We start from the raw sequence: 17,294 nt of genomic DNA, 5'->3' as shown, positions 1-17,294 counted from the left end.
TGTACACTCACACCCTCCCCTGGGGAGCAGTGTACACTCACACCCTCCCCTGGGGAGCAGTGTACACTCACACCCTCCCCTGGGGAGCAGTGTACACTCACACCCTCCCCTAGGGACGCAGTGTACACTCACACCCTCCCCTAGGGAGCAGTGTACACTCACACCCTCCCCTAGGGACGCAGTGTACACTCACACCCTCCCCTAGGGACGCAGTGTACACTCACACCCTCCCCTAGGGGAGCAGGTGACAGACGTTAGGGACGCAGTGTACACTCACACCCTCCCCTAGGGGAGCAGGTGACAGACGTTAGGGACGCAGTGTACACTCACACCCTCCCCTAGGGAGCAGGTGACAGACGTTAGGGACGCAGTGTACACTCACACCCTCCCTGGGGAGCAGGTGACAGACGTTAGGGACGCAGTGTACACTCACACCCTCCCCTGGGGAGCAGGTGACAGACGTTAGGGACGCAGTGTACACTCACACCCTCCCCTGGGGAGCAGGTGACAGACGTTAGGGACGCAGTGTACACTCACACCCTCCCCTAGGGGAGCAGGTGACAGACGTTAGGGACGCAGTGTACACTCACACCCTCCCCTAGGGGAGCAGGTGACAGACGTTAGGGACGCAGTGTACACTCACACCCTCCCCTAGGGGAGCAGGTGACAGACGTTAGGGACGCAGTGTACACTCACACCCTCCCCTAGGGGAGCAGGTGACAGACGTTAGGGACGCAGTGTACACTCACACCCTCCCCTAGGGAGCAGGTGACAGACGTTAGGGACGCAGTGTACACTCACACCCTCCCCTAGGGGAGCAGGTGACAGACGTTAGGGACGCAGTGTACACTCACACCCTCCCCTAGGGGAGCAGGTGACAGACGTTAGGGACGCAGTGTACACTCACACCCTCCCTGGGGAGCAGGTGACAGACGTTAGGGACGCAGTGTACACTCACACCCTCCCCTAGGGGAGCAGTGTACACTCACACCCTCCCCTAGGGGAGCAGTGTACACTCACACCCTCCCCTGGGGAGCAGTGTACACTCACACCCTCCCCTAGGGACGCAGTGTACACTCACACCCTCCCCTAGGGGAGCAGTGTACACTCACACCCTCCCCTGGGGAGCAGTGTACACTCACACTCTCCCCTGGGGAGCAGTGTACACTCACACCCTCCCCTGGGGAGCAGTGTACACTCACACCCTCCCCTAGGGACGCAGTGTACACTCACACCCTCCCCTAGGGGAGCAGTGTACACTCACACCCTCCCCTAGGGACGCAGTGTACACTCACACCCTCCCCTAGGGACGCAGTGTACACTCACACCCTCCCCTAGGGGAGCAGGTGACAGACGTTAGGGACGCAGTGTACACTCACACCCTCCCCTAGGGGAGCAGGTGACAGACGTTAGGGACGCAGTGTACACTCACACCCTCCCCTAGGGGAGCAGGTGACAGACGTTAGGGACGCAGTGTACACTCACACCCTCCCCTAGGGGAGCAGGTGACAGACGTTAGGGACGCAGTGTACACTCACACCCTCCCCTGGGGAGCAGGTGACAGACGTTAGGGACGCAGTGTACACTCACACCCTCCCCTGGGGAGCAGGTGACAGACGTTAGGGACGCAGTGTACACTCACACCCTCCCCTGGGGAGCAGGTGACAGACGTTAGGGACGCAGTGTACACTCACACCCTCCCCTAGGGAGCAGGTGACAGACGTTAGGGACGCAGTGTACACTCACACCCTCCCCTAGGGGAGCAGGTGACAGACGTTAGGGACGCAGTGTACACTCACACCCTCCCCTAGGGGAGCAGGTGACAGACGTTAGGGACGCAGTGTACACTCACACCCTCCCCTAGGGGAGCAGGTGACAGACGTTAGGGACGCAGTGTACACTCACACCCTCCCCTAGGGAGCAGGTGACAGACGTTAGGGACGCAGTGTACACTCACACCCTCCCCTAGGGAGCAGGTGACAGACGTTAGGGACGCAGTGTACACTCACACCCTCCCCTAGGGGAGCAGGTGACAGACGTTAGGGACGCAGTGTACACTCACACCCTCCCCTGGGGAGCAGGTGACAGACGTTAGGGACGCAGTGTACACTCACACCCTCCCCTAGGGAGCAGGTGACAGACGTTAGGGACGCAGTGTACACTCACACCCTCCCCTGGGGAGCAGGTGACAGACGTTAGGGACGCAGTGTACACTCACACCCTCCCCTAGGGGAGCAGGTGACAGACGTTAGGGACGCAGTGTACACTCACACCCTCCCCTGGGGAGCAGGTGACAGACGTTAGGGACGCAGTGTACACTCACACCCTCCCCTAGGGGAGCAGGTGACAGACGTTAGGGACGCAGTGTACACTCACACCCTCCCCTGGGGAGCAGGTGACAGACGTTAGGGACGCAGTGTACACTCACACCCTCCCCTAGGGGAGCAGGTGACAGACGTTAGGGACGCAGTGTACACTCACACCCTCCCCTAGGGACGCAGTGTACACTCACACCCTCCCCTAGGGACGCAGTGTACACTCACACCCTCCCCTAGGGATGCAGTGTACACTCACACCCTCCCCTAGGGACGCAGTGTACACTCACACCCTCCCCTAGGGACGCAGTGTACACTCACACCCTCCCCTAGGGGAGCAGGTGACAGACGTTAGGGACGCAGTGTACACTCACACCCTCCCCTAGGGACGCAGTGTACACTCACACCCTCCCCTAGGGGAGCAGGTGACAGACGTTAGGGACGCAGTGTACACTCACACCCTCCCCTAGGGACGCAGTGTACACTCACACCCTCCCCTAGGGGAGCAGGTAACAGACGTTAGGGACGCAGTGTACACTCACACCCTCCCCTAGGGACGCAGTGTACACTCACACCCTCCCCTAGGGACGCAGTGTACACTCACACCCTCCCCTAGGGACGCAGTGTACACTCACACCCTCCCTTGGGGACGCAGTGTACACTCACACCCTCCCCTAGGGGAGCAGGTGACAGACGTTAGGGACGCAGTGTACACTCACACCCTCCCCTAGGGACGCAGTGTACACTCACACCCTCCCCTAGGGGAGCAGGTGACAGACGTTAGGGACGCAGTGTACACTCACACCCTCCCCTAGGGACGCAGTGTACACTCACACCCTCCCCTAGGGGAGCAGGTGACAGACGTTAGGGACGCAGTGTACACTCACACCCTCCCCTAGGGACGCAGTGTACACTCACACCCTCCCCTAGGGACGCAGTGTACACTCACACCCTCCCCTAGGGGAGCAGGTAACAGACGTTAGGGACGCAGTGTACACTCACACCCTCCCCTAGGGACGCAGTGTACACTCACACCCTCCCCTAGGGACGCAGTGTACACTCACACCCTCCCCTAGGGACGCAGTGTACACTCACACCCTCCCCTAGGGACGCAGTGTACACTCACACCCTCCCCTAGGGACGCAGTGTACACTCACACCCTCCCCTAGGGGAGCAGGTGACAGACGTTAGGGACGCAGTGTATATAAGTAGTGTACACTCACACCCTCCCCTAGGGGAGCAGGTGACAGACGTTAGGGACGCAGTGTACACTCACACCCTCCCCTAGGGAGCAGGTGACAGACGTTAGGGACGCAGTGTACACTCACACCCTCCCCTAGGGGAGCAGTGTATATAAGTAGTGTACACTCACACCCTCCCCTAGGGGAGCAGTGTATATAAGTAGTGTACACTCACACCCTCCCCTAGGGGAGCAGTGTATATAAGTAGTGTACACTCACACCCTCTCCTAGGGGAGCAGTGTATATAAGTAGTGTACACTCACACCCTCCCCTGGGGAGCAGGTGACAGACGTTAGGGACGCAGTGTACACTCACACCCTCCCCTAGGGGAGCAGGTGACAGACGTTAGGGACGCAGTGTACACTCACACCCTCCCCTAGGGGAGCAGTGTATATAAGTAGTGTACACTCACACCCTCCCCTGGGGAGCAGTGTATATAAGTAGTGTACACTCACACCCTCCCCTAGGGGAGCAGTGTATATAAGTAGTGTACACTCACACCCTCCCCTGGGGAGCAGTGTATATAAGTAGTGTACACTCACACCCTCCCCTAGGGGAACAGTGTATATAAGTAGTGTACACTCACACCCTCCCCTAGGGGAGCAGGAGACAGACGTTAGGGACGCAGTGTATATAAGTAGTGTACACTCACACCCTCCCCTGGGGAGCAGTGTATATAAGTAGTGTACACTCACACCCTCCCCTAGGGAGCAGTGTATATAAGTAGTGTACACTCACACCCTCCCCTGGGGAGCAGTGTATATAAGTAGTGTACACTCACACCCTCCCCTGGGGAGCAGTGTATATAAGTAGTGTACACTCACACCCTCCCCTGGGGAGCAGTGTATATAAGTAGTGTACACTCACACCCTCCCCTGGGGAGCAGTGTATATAAGTAGTGTACACTCACACCCTCCCCTGGGGAGCAGTGTATATAAGTAGTGTACACTCACACCCTCCCTGGGGAGCAGTGTATATAAGTAGTGTACACTCACACCTCCCCTGGGGAGCAGTGTATATAAGTAGTGTACACTCACACCCTCCCCTGGGGAGCAGTGTATATAAGTAGTGTACACTCACACCCTCCCCTGGGGAGCAGTGTATATAAGTAGTGTACACTCACACCCTCCCCTGGGGAGCAGTGTATATAAGTAGTGTACACTCACACCCTCCCCTAGGGAGCAGTGTATATAAGTAGTGTACACTCACACCCTCCCCTAGGGAGCAGTGTATATAAGTAGTGTACACTCACACCCTCCCCTGGGGAGCAGTGTATATAAGTAGTGTACACTCACACCCTCCCCTAGGGAGCAGTGTATATAAGTAGTGTACACTCACACCCTCCCCTGGGGAGCAGTGTATATAAGTAGTGTACACTCACACCCTCCCCTGGGGAGCAGTGTATATAAGTAGTGTACACTCACACCCTCCCCTGGGGAGCAGTGTATATAAGTAGTGTACACTCACACCCTCCCCTAGGGAGCAGTGTATATAAGTAGTGTACACTCACACCCTCCCCTAGGGAGCAGTGTATATAAGTAGTGTACACTCACACCCTCCCCTGGGGAGCAGTGTATATAAGTAGTGTACACTCACACCCTCCCCTAGGGAGCAGTGTATATAAGTAGTGTACACTCACACCCTCCCCTAGGGAGCAGTGTATATAAGTAGTGTACACTCACACCCTCCCCTGGGGAGCAGTGTATATAAGTAGTGTACACTCACACCCTCCCCTAGGGAGCAGTGTATATAAGTAGTGTACACTCACACCCTCCCCTAGGGAGCAGTGTATATAAGTAGTGTACACTCACACCCTCCCCTAGGGAGCAGTGTATATAAGTAGTGTACACTCACACCCTCCCCTAGGGAGCAGTGTATATAAGTAGTGTACACTCACACCCTCCCCTAGGGAGCAGTGTATATAAGTAGTGTACACTCACACCTCCCCTAGGGAGCAGTGTATATAAGTAGTGTACACTCACACCCTCCCCTGGGGAGCAGTGTATATAAGTAGTGTACACTCACACCCTCCCCTGGGGAGCAGTGTATATAAGTAGTGTACACTCACACCCTCCCCTGGGGAGCAGTGTATATAAGTAGTGTACACTCACACCCTCCCCTAGGGGAGCAGTGTATATAAGTAGTGTACACTCACACCCTCCCCTAGGGGAACAGTGTATATAAGTAGTGTACACTCACACCCTCCCCTGGGGAGCAGTGTATATAAGTAGTGTACACTCACACCCTCCCCTAGGGAGCAGTGTATATAAGTAGTGTACACTCACACCCTCCCCTAGGGAGCAGTGTATATAAGTAGTGTACACTCACACCCTCCCCTAGGGAGCAGTGTATATAAGTAGTGTACACTCACACCCTCCCCTGGGGAGCAGTGTATATAAGTAGTGTACACTCACACCCTCCCCTAGGGGAGCAGTGTATATAAGTAGTGTACACTCACACCCTCCCCTAGGGGAGCAGTGTATATAAGTAGTGTACACTCACACCCTCCCCTGGGGAGCAGTGTATATAAGTAGTGTACACTCACACCCTCCCCTGGGGAGCAGTGTATATAAGTAGTGTACACTCACACCCTCCCCTGGGGAGCAGTGTATATAAGTAGTGTACACTCACACCCTCCCCTGGGGAGCAGTGTATATAAGTAGTGTACACTCACACCCTCCCCTGGGGAGCAGTGTATATAAGTAGTGTACACTCACACCCTCCCCTAGGGAGCAGTGTATATAAGTAGTGTACACTCACACCCTCCCCTAGGGGAGCAGTGTATATAAGTAGTGTACACTCACACCCTCCCCTAGGGAACAGTGTATATAAGTAGTGTACACTCACACCCTCCCCTAGGGAACAGTGTATATAAGTAGTGTACACTCACACCCTCCCCTAGGGAGCAGGGTGTATCTGGGAACGGTGCAGTGAAGTACTGCGGCTCACTCAGGCAGCACCAAGGAGACCCTCAGGAAGGGGGAGGGAAGAGGGGAGGGGGGGGCTGCTGTTAGAATGCTGTGTCACTGGAGCTCTCTGCGTGGGCTTCCCCTCTCCTCCTCCCTCCATTCTCTGATCCGTCCGTCCCTATCACACTCAGTCAATCGCTGCCAACGGGGTGGCTTGAAGACTCGCACACTAACCGCATCAGTGTCTCTTTTTCTGATGCAGCGGTGTCAATGTAGGAGGGAGGGGGGGAACGGGGGGAGAGGGGGAACGGGGGGACGGGGGAGGGGTGAGGGGGGGACGGACCTTGTGAGAAAGGTGTTCCATGTGAAAACATATTTCTGTGTGTGTGTGTCTACCCCTGAGTGGTGCGTGGTGGTCCATGTGGTGCTTGAGATGGTTGAAGTGCTGCTGTGGTACAGGCTGCTGTGGTACAGGCTGATGTGGTACAGGCTGATGTGGTACAGGCTGATGTGGTACAGGCTGATGTGGTACAGGCTGATGTGGTACAGGCTGATGTGGTACATGTTGCTGTGGTACAGGCTGATGTGGTACATGTTGCTGTGGTACATGTTGCTGTGGTACATGTTGCCGTGGTACATGTTGCCGTGGTACATGTTGCCGTGGTACATGTTGCCGTGGTACATGCTGATGTGGTACATGTTGCCGTGGTACATGTTGCCGTGGTACATGTTGCCGTGGTACATGCTGATATGGTACATGCTGCTGTGGTACATGCTGATATGGTACATGTTGCAGTGGTACATGTTGCCGTGGTACATGTTGCCGTGGTACATGTTGCCGTGGTACATGCTGATATGGTACATGCTGCTGTGGTACATGCTTCTGTGGTACATGCTGCTGTGGTACATGTTGCCGTGGTACATGCTGATATGGTACAGGCTGATGTGGTACATGCTGCCGTGGTACATGCTGCCGTGGTACATGCTGATATGGTACAGGCTGATGTGGTACATGTTGCTGTGGTACATGTTGCCGTGGTACATGCTGATATGGTACAGGCTGATGTGGTACATGCTGCCGTGGTACATGTTGCCGTGGTACATGTTGCCGTGGTACATGTTGCCGTGGTACATGTTGCCGTGGTACATGTTGCCGTGGTACATGTTGCCGTGGTACATGTTGTCGTGGTACATGTTGCCGTGGTACACGTTGCCGTGGCACACGCTGCCGTGGTACACGCTGCTGTGGTACACGCTGCTGTGGTACACGCTGCCGTGGTACATGCTGCCGTGGTACATGCTGCCGTGGTACATGCTGCCGTGGTACATGCTGCGCTGCTGTGACACGTTGCCGAGGAAGCTGCCTGCCTGCGACGAGATGGATCTCGGTGAAGGGTGAACAGGGATGGAGTGGGGAAGGGAGGGAGGATGTGATAGCAGGGGGGAGGAGGGAGAGAGCACGTGATTGGGTGAGGTAGGAGATGCGCATGGCATGGTGATGGGTGGAGCTTAGCATCAGGCAATTCCTCCTCTCTCTCTTGCTCTCCCTTCCCTCCTCTCTCTCATGCTGCATTCTCACTCTTCCTGTCACGACTAGTAGGTCCGCCTGCTTCCCTTCCTTCCTTCCCTCCTCTCCTCTTTCTGGACTATTTCAGTGGACTCTGTCGTTCTTACAGACTATCCACTTCCTTCCCGACTCAGTCTGAGCAACAGGGGGTCTTTCCAGGCACCTGCGCTCCCTCACTCTGTTTTCATCCACCTCTCTCTGGGGGGGGGAGTGGGGGGCGGGGAGTACTGTGGTTGGGGGTGTGTCGCACCACTGTCCCGGAGCACCTCCTGGGGCACGAGCGGGGAGAGGCAAAGCGGAGTGGAGGGAGGAGGAGGAGGAGGGTAATGCAGGCCCGTGGTGCTCCCTTCATCCTCCATGCTAATGTTCCTCTGTAGACTGTGTGTCTGGCGACAGCCCTGTCTCTCATCATGAGCCTGGCAGACCGGGTCGCCTGCTCTTTGCTCAACTGCTTTGTAAGTGGCTCTATGGCCCCTTTTTTTTTTCAAATTCTTGTGTGCGTGTGTTTTGTGTGTGCTACTCTCCTTCCTGTGCAGTGTGTGTGTGTGGGTGCGCCTGGGAGTGTGTGTGTGTGGGGGGGGTGGCGGGGCTTTGAGTCTGAGTCTGTCGGTTCTCAAGGAGCCATGTCAGGGGGTAGAGCTCCAATAGAGAAGTGACTGTTAGCCTAGCCTACCTAGCCTCTCTAGTAGAGAGTGGAGCGACTGGGTTAGCCTACCAAGCCCCTCTAGTAGAGAGTGGAGCGACTGGGTTAGCCTACCTAGCCCCTCTAGTAGAGAGTGTAGCGACTGGGTTAGCCTACCTAGCCCCTCTAGTAGAGAGTGGAGCGACTGGGTTAGCCTACCTAGCCCCTCTAGTAGAGAGTGGAGCGACTGGGTTAGCCTACCTAGCCTCTCTAGTAGAGAGTGGAGCGACTGGGTTAGCCTACCTAGCCCCTCTAGTAGAGAGTGGAGCGACTGGGTTAGCCTACCTAGCCCCTCTAGTAGAGAGTGGAGCGACTGGGTTAGCCTACCTAGCCTCTCTAGTAGAGAGTGGAGCGACTGGGTTAGCCTACCTAGCCCCTCTAGTAGAGAGTGGAGCGACTGGGTTAGCCTACCTAGCCTCTCTAGTAGAGAGTGGAGCGACTGGGTTAGCCTACCTAGCCTCTCTAGTAGAGAGTGGAGCGACTGGGTTAGCCTACCTAGCCCCTCTAGTAGATAGTGGAGTGACTGGGTTAGCCTACCTAGCCTTTCCAGTAGATGATCAAGTGACTGTGCTAGCCTACCTAGCCTCTCCAGTAGATAATCAAGTGACTGTGCTAGCCTAGCCTACCTAGCCTCTCCTGTAGAGAATGGAGCGACTGTGCTAGCCTACCTAGCCTCTCTAGTAGAGAATGGAGCTACTGGGCTTGCCTCTCCAGTAGAGAACTTGCACCTGGGAGAGCTCCCTCTCTGCCCCTGGCCTGCACCTGGGAGAGCTTTCCTTCTGCCCCTGGCCTGCACCCGGGAGAGCTCCCTCTCTGCCCCTGGCCTGCACCCGGGAGAGCTCCCTCTCTGCCCCTGGCCTGCACCTGGGAGAGCTTTCCTTCTGCCCCTGGCCTGCACCCGGGAGAGCTCCCTCTCTGCCCCTGGCCTGCACCTGGGAGAGCTCCCTCTGCCCCTGGCCTGCACCTGGGAGAGCTCCCCTTCTGCCCCTGGCCTGCACCCGGGAGAGCTCCTCTCTGCCCCTGGCCTGCACCCGGGAGAGCTTTCCTTCTGCCCCTGGCCTGCACCCGGGAGAGCTCCCCTTCTGCCCCTGGCCTGCACCCGGGAGAGCTCCCCTTCTGCCCCTGGCCTGCACCCGGGAGAGCTCCCTCTCTGCCCCTGGCCTGCACCCGGGAGAGCTCCCCTTCTGCCCCTGGCCTGCACCCGGGAGAGCTCCCCTTCTGCCCCTGGCCTGCACCCGGGAGAGCTCCCTCTCTGCCCCTGGCCTGCACCCGGGAGAGCTCCCCTTCTGCCCCTGGCCTGCACCCGGGAGAGCTCCCCTTCTGCCCCTGGCCTGCACCCGGGAGAGCTCCCTCTCTGCCCCTGGCCTGCACCCGGGAGAGCTCCCCTTCTGCCCCTGGCCTGCACCCGGGAGAGCTCCCCTTCTTCCCTCTTCACGTGAGAGAGCGCACATCTTGCGCTCGCTCTCTCGTACTCCCTTTCTCACACCCACCCGTTCAAGGCTAGACATTTGGAGTGGAAGCAGTGCAAAGTTTTTAACCTAAGTTTGATTTGTGAACTACTCCGTGAACACATAACTACTTTACTATCATTCTGTTAATTTAGACGTTATATCTACAGCCTCTCTATTCATGGCTGTCCTGACCTCTGGTTGTCACTGCTAATCCCATAGAATCATACTAGAACCCATACTATCATTCTGTTAATTTAGACGTTACATCTACAGCCTCTCTATTCATGGCTGTCCTGACCTCTGGTCATGTTTTCACTGCTAATCCCATAGAATCATACTAGAACCCATACTATCATTCTGTTAATTTAGACGTTACATCTACAGCCTCTCTATTCATGGCTGTCCTGACCTCTGGTCATGTTTTCACTGCTAATCCCATAGAATCAGCCACGGCGCTGGTCCAATGAATGTGTTTTATTTTCTATAACGCTTCCATGTGCAATTATTATTTATTATTTATTATTATTATTATTATTTCCAAACACTTCCCGAACGTTGTCTTTAACTTTCCCATCTTCGAAGGCACTTCAGGCTACCTTTTTTTAGTTTTGCCTGATTGGTTTGTGCTCTTTCTGTTCCTGTTTGAAAAAAGTTGCGATAGCCAATGGAAAAACAAGGACACCCGAGGTCACGGCACAATTGCATTCCATGTCCAGGGGTCCCGATCATTACGCGACTCTGTTGCGAAATGTTTTGCAACAAACCGTTTACCCCCATGCATTGTCCCTGTCGTTGATCCATGATGTCACAGGTAGTAGAATTTCCAGGCATTCTCTCGGAGGTCTCTGCATTGTCCCTGTCGTTGTTCTGATGTGTAGATTATCCACTGTGACGCGGAGCCCTATGACCTTAACAGGTTTTTAACACACAATCACTGCACATTGCTGTGTGTATGAATCAACAAAAGAGTTCAGGCTTTTTCTCGAAGCCAGGGGGAGGCCCTTTGCTTATTGAACAATCAGCCCAACCCATGACGTAGCTGCATCTCAGTCTGGTGAAGCCCTCTAGGAACACACTGGTCTATGAAATATTAACAACCTTGGGGGAGAGGAGGAGGACTAGGTGAAGTGGGTATGATTCATCTGCCGCTCTGCCATCCGTCCTTAAACTGGGCCTCCCACTAGTCTGCCCACTGTTGCCGACGCTGGGACAATCCAGTCTGGGCCTCCCACTAGTCTGCCCACTGTTGCCGACGCTGGGACAATCCAGTCTGGGCCTCCCACTAGTCTGCCCACTGTTGCCGACGCTGGGACAATCCCCTTTAGCACTTTCTCTGGTGCTCTGTCTGTATCCTTCTTCTCTATTTTATCCATCTTGCTTTCTTGCCATCTCTATCAGTCTGAATCTCACCCAATTCTCTCTGTGTGTGTGTGTTTTTTGCCTCGGTACGTATGAGCAGATCTCTCCTGTTTCACTGGAACAGTCCGGCATAGACATGTACTGTAGTCACTTGTCATAAACTCAGCAAGAAAATAAACGTTCCTTTTTCAGGACCCTGTCTTTCAAAGATAATTTGTACAAATTCAAGTAACTTCACAGATCTTCATTGTAAAGGGTTTAAACACTGTTTCCCATGCTTGTTCAATTAACCATAAACAATGAATGAACATGCACCTGTGGAACGGTCGTTAAGACACTAACAGCTTACAGACTGTAGACAATTAAGATCACAGTTATGAGGACTTAGGACACTAAAGAGTCCTTTCTACTGACTCTGAAAAACACCAAAATAAGGATGCCCAGGGTCCCCGCTCATCTGCGTAAACGTGCCTTAGGCATGCTGCAAGGAGGCATGAGGACTGCAGATGTGGCCAGGGTACTAAATTACAATGTCCGTACTGTGAGACGCCTAAGACAGCGCTACAGGGAGACAGGATGGACAGCTGATCGTCTTCGCAGTGGCAGACCACGTATAACAACACCTGCACAGGATCGGTACATCGGAACACCATACCTGCGGGACAGGTACAGGATGGCAACAACAACTGCCCGAGTTACACCAGGAACGCACAATCCCTCCATCAGTGCTCAGACTGTCTGCAATAGGCTGAGAGAGGCTGGACTGGGGGCTTGTAGGCCTGTTGTAAGGCAGGTCCTCACCAGACATCACCGGCATCAACGTCGCCTATGGACACAAACCCACCGTCGCTGGACCAGACAGTTCTGGCAAAAAGTGCTCTTCACTGACGAGTCGTGGTTTTGTCTCACCGGAGATGATGGTCGGATTCACGTTTAACGTCGAAGGAAGGAGCGTTACACCGAGGCCTGTACTCTGGAGCGGGATCGATTTGTAAGTGGAGGGTCCGTAATGGTCTGGGGCGGTGTGTCACAGCATCAATGGACTGAGCTTGTTATCATTGCAGGCAATCTCAACGCTGTGTGCTACAGGGAAGATCTCCTCCTCCCTCATGTGGTACCCTTCCTGCAGGCTCATCCTGATATGACCCTCCAGCATGACAATGCCACTAGCCATACTGCTCGTTCTGTGTGTGATTTCCTGCAAGACAGGAATGTCAGTGCTCTGCCTTGGCCAGCGACGAGCCCGGATCTCAATCCCATTGAGCTCGTCTGGGACCTGTTGAATCGGAGGGTGAGGGCTAGGGCCATTCACCCCAGAAATGTCCAGGAATTTACAGGTGCCTTGGTGGAAGAGTGAGAACTCCATGAGGAGGAGATGCACTGCAGTATTTACTGCAGCTGGTGGCCACACCAGATACTGACTTTTGATTTTGACCCCCCTCCCCCCTTTGTTCAGGGACACATTATTCCATTTCTGTTAGTCACACGTCTGTGGAACTTGTTCAGTTTATGTCTCAGTTGTTGAATCTTTTTATGTTCATCCAAATAGTTACACATGTTAAGTTTTCTGAAAATAAATGCAATTGACTTTTCTTTTTCTGCTGAGTTCATAACCTTCAAATCTAGAGACGACATCTCCTAGAGGTACTCACTCACTCACTCACTCACTCACTCACTCACTCACTCACTCACTCACTCACTCACTCACTCACTCACTCACTCACTCACTCACTCACTCTGATAAATACAGTACACAATACTAATGCAGGGGTTCTGGAATAATCCAGGGAATTTTAATCCAGCCCTAGTCAGATTAGGTTGAAAGCACCAGTCTCCCGACGAGGAACGACACGACTGCACATTGTTTCCAAGGAAGAATTGGGTGAGAAACTAGCAAGAGGAAGCAATTTTTTCAGGGGGGGGGGGAGATTTTTGTTTCCATAGCAACCACACTCATTCAGATTTATTCAGGATGGCGACACATGTTCGTATGCCTTTCCTTTGTCTGTTTTTGCCTGATTTACCAGTCTGTGAATACCTGTCTGGACCTGATTTACCAGTCTGTGAATACCTGTCTGGGCCTGACTACCGGTCTGTGAATACCTGTCTGGACCTGAATTACCAGTCTGTGAATACCTGTCTGGGCCTGACTACCGGTCTGTGAATACCTGTCTGGGCCTGACTACCGGTCTGTGAATACCTGTCTGGGCCTGACTACCGGTCTGTGAATACCTGTCTGGGCCTGACTACCGGTCTGTGAAAACCTGTCTGGGCCTGACTACCGGTCTGTGAATACCTGTCTGGGCCTGACTACCGGTCTGTGAATACCTGTCTGGGCCTGACTACCGGTCTGTGAATACCTGTCTGGGCCTGACTACCGGTCTGTGAATACCTGTCTGGGCCTGACTACCGGTCTGTGAATACCTGTCTGGGCCTGACTACCGGTCTGTGAATACCTGTCTGGGCCTGACTACCGGTCTGTGAATACCTGTCTGGGCCTGACTACCGGTCTGTGAATACCTGTCTGGGCCTGACTACCGGTCTGTGAATACCTGTCTGGGCCTGACTACCGGTCTGTGAATACCTGTCTGGGCCTGACTACCGGTCTGTGAATACCTGTCTGGGCCTGACTACCGGTCTGTGAATACCTGTCTGGGCCTGACTACCGGTCTGTGAATACCTGTCTGGGCCTGACTACCGGTCTGTGAATACCTGTCTGGGCCTGACTACCGGTCTGTGAATACCTGTCTGGGCCTGACTACCGGTCTGTGAATCCCTGTCTGGGCCTGCCTACCGGTCTGTGAATACCTGTCTGGGCCTGACTACCGGTCTGTGAATACCTGTCTGGGCCTGACTACCGGTCTGTGAATACCTGTCTGGGCCTGACTACCGGTCTGTGAATACCTGTCTGGGCCTGACTACCGGTCTGTGAATATCTGTCTGGGCCTGACTACCGCCACAGCTTTAATTTTTATTGCTAATGTTCTCTTCCTCAGTGTGTGTGTGTGTGTGTGTGTGTGTGTGTGTGTGTGTGTGTGTGTGTGTGTGTGTGTGTGTGTGTGTGTGTGTGTGTGTGTGTGTGTGTGTGTGTGTGTGTGTGTGTGTGTGTGTGTGTGCAGTAATTCCTGTAAATGGAGTCTCAGTCACTCGAAGGGATTTGAATACCATTGTTTTTAAGAGCCGTAGGGACATCCCAATGTGGGGGCTTTTAGAACAGCAGTGACGAAGCAAAATTACATTGTTGGCTCGTCAGGTCACAGCCGTACAACACACACTGTTCTTTCGGGCTTTGCCTGTTGGGACAGAGGCCGAGCGTTTTTCTCTCTCCTCTGTCTCTCTCCTCTATCTCTCGTCCGGTATGGTAGAGGTTTGATTTATTCATCCCCCTTCTCCCCATTTCCCCCAGCTTTTCATACAGCACCTGCCCACACCCGCTGGGCTTTCTGTCCAGACTCCCGCCCGCTACCGCAAGAACCTGTCCCAAGCGGTATAACTAGCCTATATCAGCCAATGCGCTAGACCTACTGTAGTTTGAAAAGGGCAGAGTTGGGGAGACTTACACAGGGGAAGATTTTCAGAAAAAGACGTATATGGGTGATCAATATTTTATTTTGTGGTCCTTCTGTGGCTCAGTTGGTAGAGCATGGCGCTTGTAACGCCAGGGTAGTGGGTTCGATTCCCGGGACCACCCATACGTAGAATGTATGCACACATGACTGTAAGTCGCTTTGGATAAAAGCGTCTGCTAAATGGCATATATTATTATTATTATTATTATTTTTAGGCAATGTAGTAAACTATAGCGTAATCCTATTTATGAAGTACATTGCCATGAACAGATAGTGTGCCCCCCCCCCCCCACACACACAACCTGCTCTAGCACCTAATGGCTACTAAAGTAGTGACACTTTAACATTCTCTTGAGCTACATTTTGCATATAAGATATAGCCTACCTTTTTTTCAGAGGACGATTTGCATGGAGAGAGAACCCATTTATCAATATTTATTGAAAAATGAGAACGCTCTGTGGTAGCGTTTCGCTCTCTGTGGTAGCGTTTCGCTCTCTGTGGTAGCATTTGGCTCTCTGTGGTAGCGTTTCGCACTCTGTGGTAGCGTTTGGCTCTGTGGTAGTAGCGTTTGGCTCTCTGTGGTAGCGTTTGGCTCTCTGTGGTAGCGTTTCGCTCACTGTGGTAGCGTTTCGCTCACTGTGGTAGCGTTTCGCTCACTGTGGTAGCGTTTCGCTCTCTGTGGTAGCGTTTCGCTCTCTGTGGTAGCGTTTCGCTCTCTGTGGTAGCGTTTCGCTCTCTGTGGTAGCGTTTGGCTCTCTGTAGTAGCGTTTCGCTCTCTGTGGTAGCGTTTCGCTCTCTGTGGTAGCGTTTCGCTCTCTGTGGTAGCGTTTCGCTCTCTGTGGTAGTAGCGTTTGGCTCTCTGTGGTAGTAGCGTTTGGCTCTCTGTGGTAGTAGCGTTTGGCTCTCTGTGGTAGTAGCGTTTGGCTCTCTGTGGTAGTAGCGTTTGGCTCTCTGTGGTAGTAGCGTTTGGCTCTTCGTGGTAGCGTTTGGCTCTCTGTAGTAGCGTTTGGCTCTCTGTGGTAGCGTTTCGCTCTCTGTGGTACTGTGGTAGCGTTTCGCTCTCTGTGGTAGCGTTTGGCTCTCTGTAGTAGCGTTTCGCTCTCTGTGGTAGCGTTTCGCTCTCTGTGGTAGCTCTCTGTGGTAGCGTTTCGCTCTCTGTGGTAGTAGCGTTTGGCTCTCTGTGGTAGTAGCGTTTGGCTCTCTGTGGTAGTAGCGTTTGGCTCTCTGTGGTAGTAGCGTTTGGCTCTCTGTGGTAGTAGCGTTTGGCTCTCTGTGGTAGCGTTTGGCTCTCTGTGGTAGCGTTTGGCTCTCTGTGGTAGCGTTTCGCTCACTGTGGTAGCGTTTCGCTCACTGTGGTAGCGTTTCGCTCACTGTGGTAGCCTATGCGAATGACGCGCCTTTTTCCCAATGACGATCAAAAATTTGTTTAAATGCACACTAAACATGTTGGATTACGTAATGAAAAAAGAGGGGACTGCAGAATTGTATTATGTAGCATTGATGCAATGACCCTGTCGGGTCTGATCGAGGCGCGGCTCTGTTGTGAGTTTATAGTGCAGTATTAATGGGACGGGAGCCCGCGCCCGCCGCCGCTTGCTGGCCCATTTACCCGCGAAAGTACACTGTGTGCTGGGAAGACTGAGGAGGGGAGTGCTGAGCAGAGCAGGAATCCTACGTCACTACGTCCAGCTACTAAACGTGGCCAACTCATCCACCACAGAGTGAGTTGTGCAGGAAGAAGATAAAAAAATGAACAGCTAGACTGCTGTATTATCCCCTTCCTGCCTGTGTTTTGTGCGCGTTGGCTAGTTCATGCCCCCTCCTTGAGTCTGGCATTACATCTCTGTGAGAGGGTGCTGTGTAGCCATTCCTCATACAGTAATTTATAGCTCTGGTCTGGCACTTCTCCGTGTAGTGAGTGGTAGAGAGAATGCTTCTAGGTGACTACCTCATGAAGCTGGTTGAGAGAATGCCAAGTGTGTGTGTGTTTTCACAAGGCACACCTGTTAATTGAAATGCATTCCAGGTGACTACCTCATGAAGCTGGTTGAGAGAATGCCAAGTGTGTGCAAAGCTGTCAAGGCAAAGGGTGGCTACTTTTGAAGAATCACAAATATAAAATCTGTTTTGATTTGTTTAACACTTTTGACATGTACTGTATGTCAGCACTCCAGTTTAACATGATAATGGCCACACTTCG

At 53.5% G+C, this 17,294-nt stretch overlaps 2 protein-coding genes and 2 long non-coding RNA genes across 10 annotated transcripts in view; 3 read left to right on the top strand and 1 right to left on the bottom strand.

Annotated features, from left to right (window-relative positions):
• Nucleotides 1-210: 210 nt before the first annotated feature.
• On the top strand, nucleotides 211-1,687 carry LOC127933042 (uncharacterized). Its single transcript, XR_008146948.1, has 3 exons — nucleotides 211-349; nucleotides 401-768; nucleotides 1,506-1,687. It is a non-coding gene; the product is annotated as an uncharacterized LOC127933042 (long non-coding RNA).
• A 5,404-nt stretch (nucleotides 1,688-7,091) lies between these two features.
• Nucleotides 7,092-8,171, top strand: LOC127906220 (keratin-associated protein 4-12-like; the record flags this gene model as incomplete). The annotated part of the gene is given in 3 exon segments (XM_052457503.1): nucleotides 7,092-7,209; nucleotides 7,540-7,728; nucleotides 8,167-8,171. Coding segments are annotated over 3 exon segments (312 nt in total), but the record flags the coding sequence as incomplete, so codon positions are not given.
• Nucleotides 8,172-8,327: 156 nt separating this feature from the next.
• Nucleotides 8,328-17,294, top strand: part of LOC118382693 (myotubularin-related protein 4-like) — a 125,222-nt gene continuing 116,255 nt past the window's right edge. For 4 of the 7 annotated variants that reach the window (XM_052529307.1, XM_052529308.1, XM_052529309.1 and 1 more), the window contains exon 1: nucleotides 8,329-8,487. In XM_052529307.1, the coding sequence (XP_052385267.1) occupies nucleotides 8,443-8,487 (45 nt within the window). In that variant the 5' untranslated portion in view covers nucleotides 8,329-8,442. Of the gene's footprint in view, nucleotides 8,488-17,294 lie in introns of all 7 variants that reach the window. The other 3 variants (XM_052529311.1, XM_052529314.1, XM_052529310.1) reach the window with 2 other exon arrangements.
• LOC127933041 (uncharacterized) lies at nucleotides 13,562-15,316 on the bottom strand. Its single transcript, XR_008146947.1, has 3 exons — nucleotides 14,333-15,316; nucleotides 13,789-14,268; nucleotides 13,562-13,756 (listed from the first exon to the last, which is right to left on the bottom strand). It is a non-coding gene; the product is annotated as an uncharacterized LOC127933041 (long non-coding RNA).

Source organism: Oncorhynchus keta, chromosome 11 (assembly GCF_023373465.1).
Source record: "Oncorhynchus keta strain PuntledgeMale-10-30-2019 chromosome 11, Oket_V2, whole genome shotgun sequence".
Taxonomy (NCBI): domain Eukaryota; kingdom Metazoa; phylum Chordata; class Actinopteri; order Salmoniformes; family Salmonidae; genus Oncorhynchus; species Oncorhynchus keta.
This window is presented reverse-complemented; position numbering and strand designations above follow the sequence as displayed.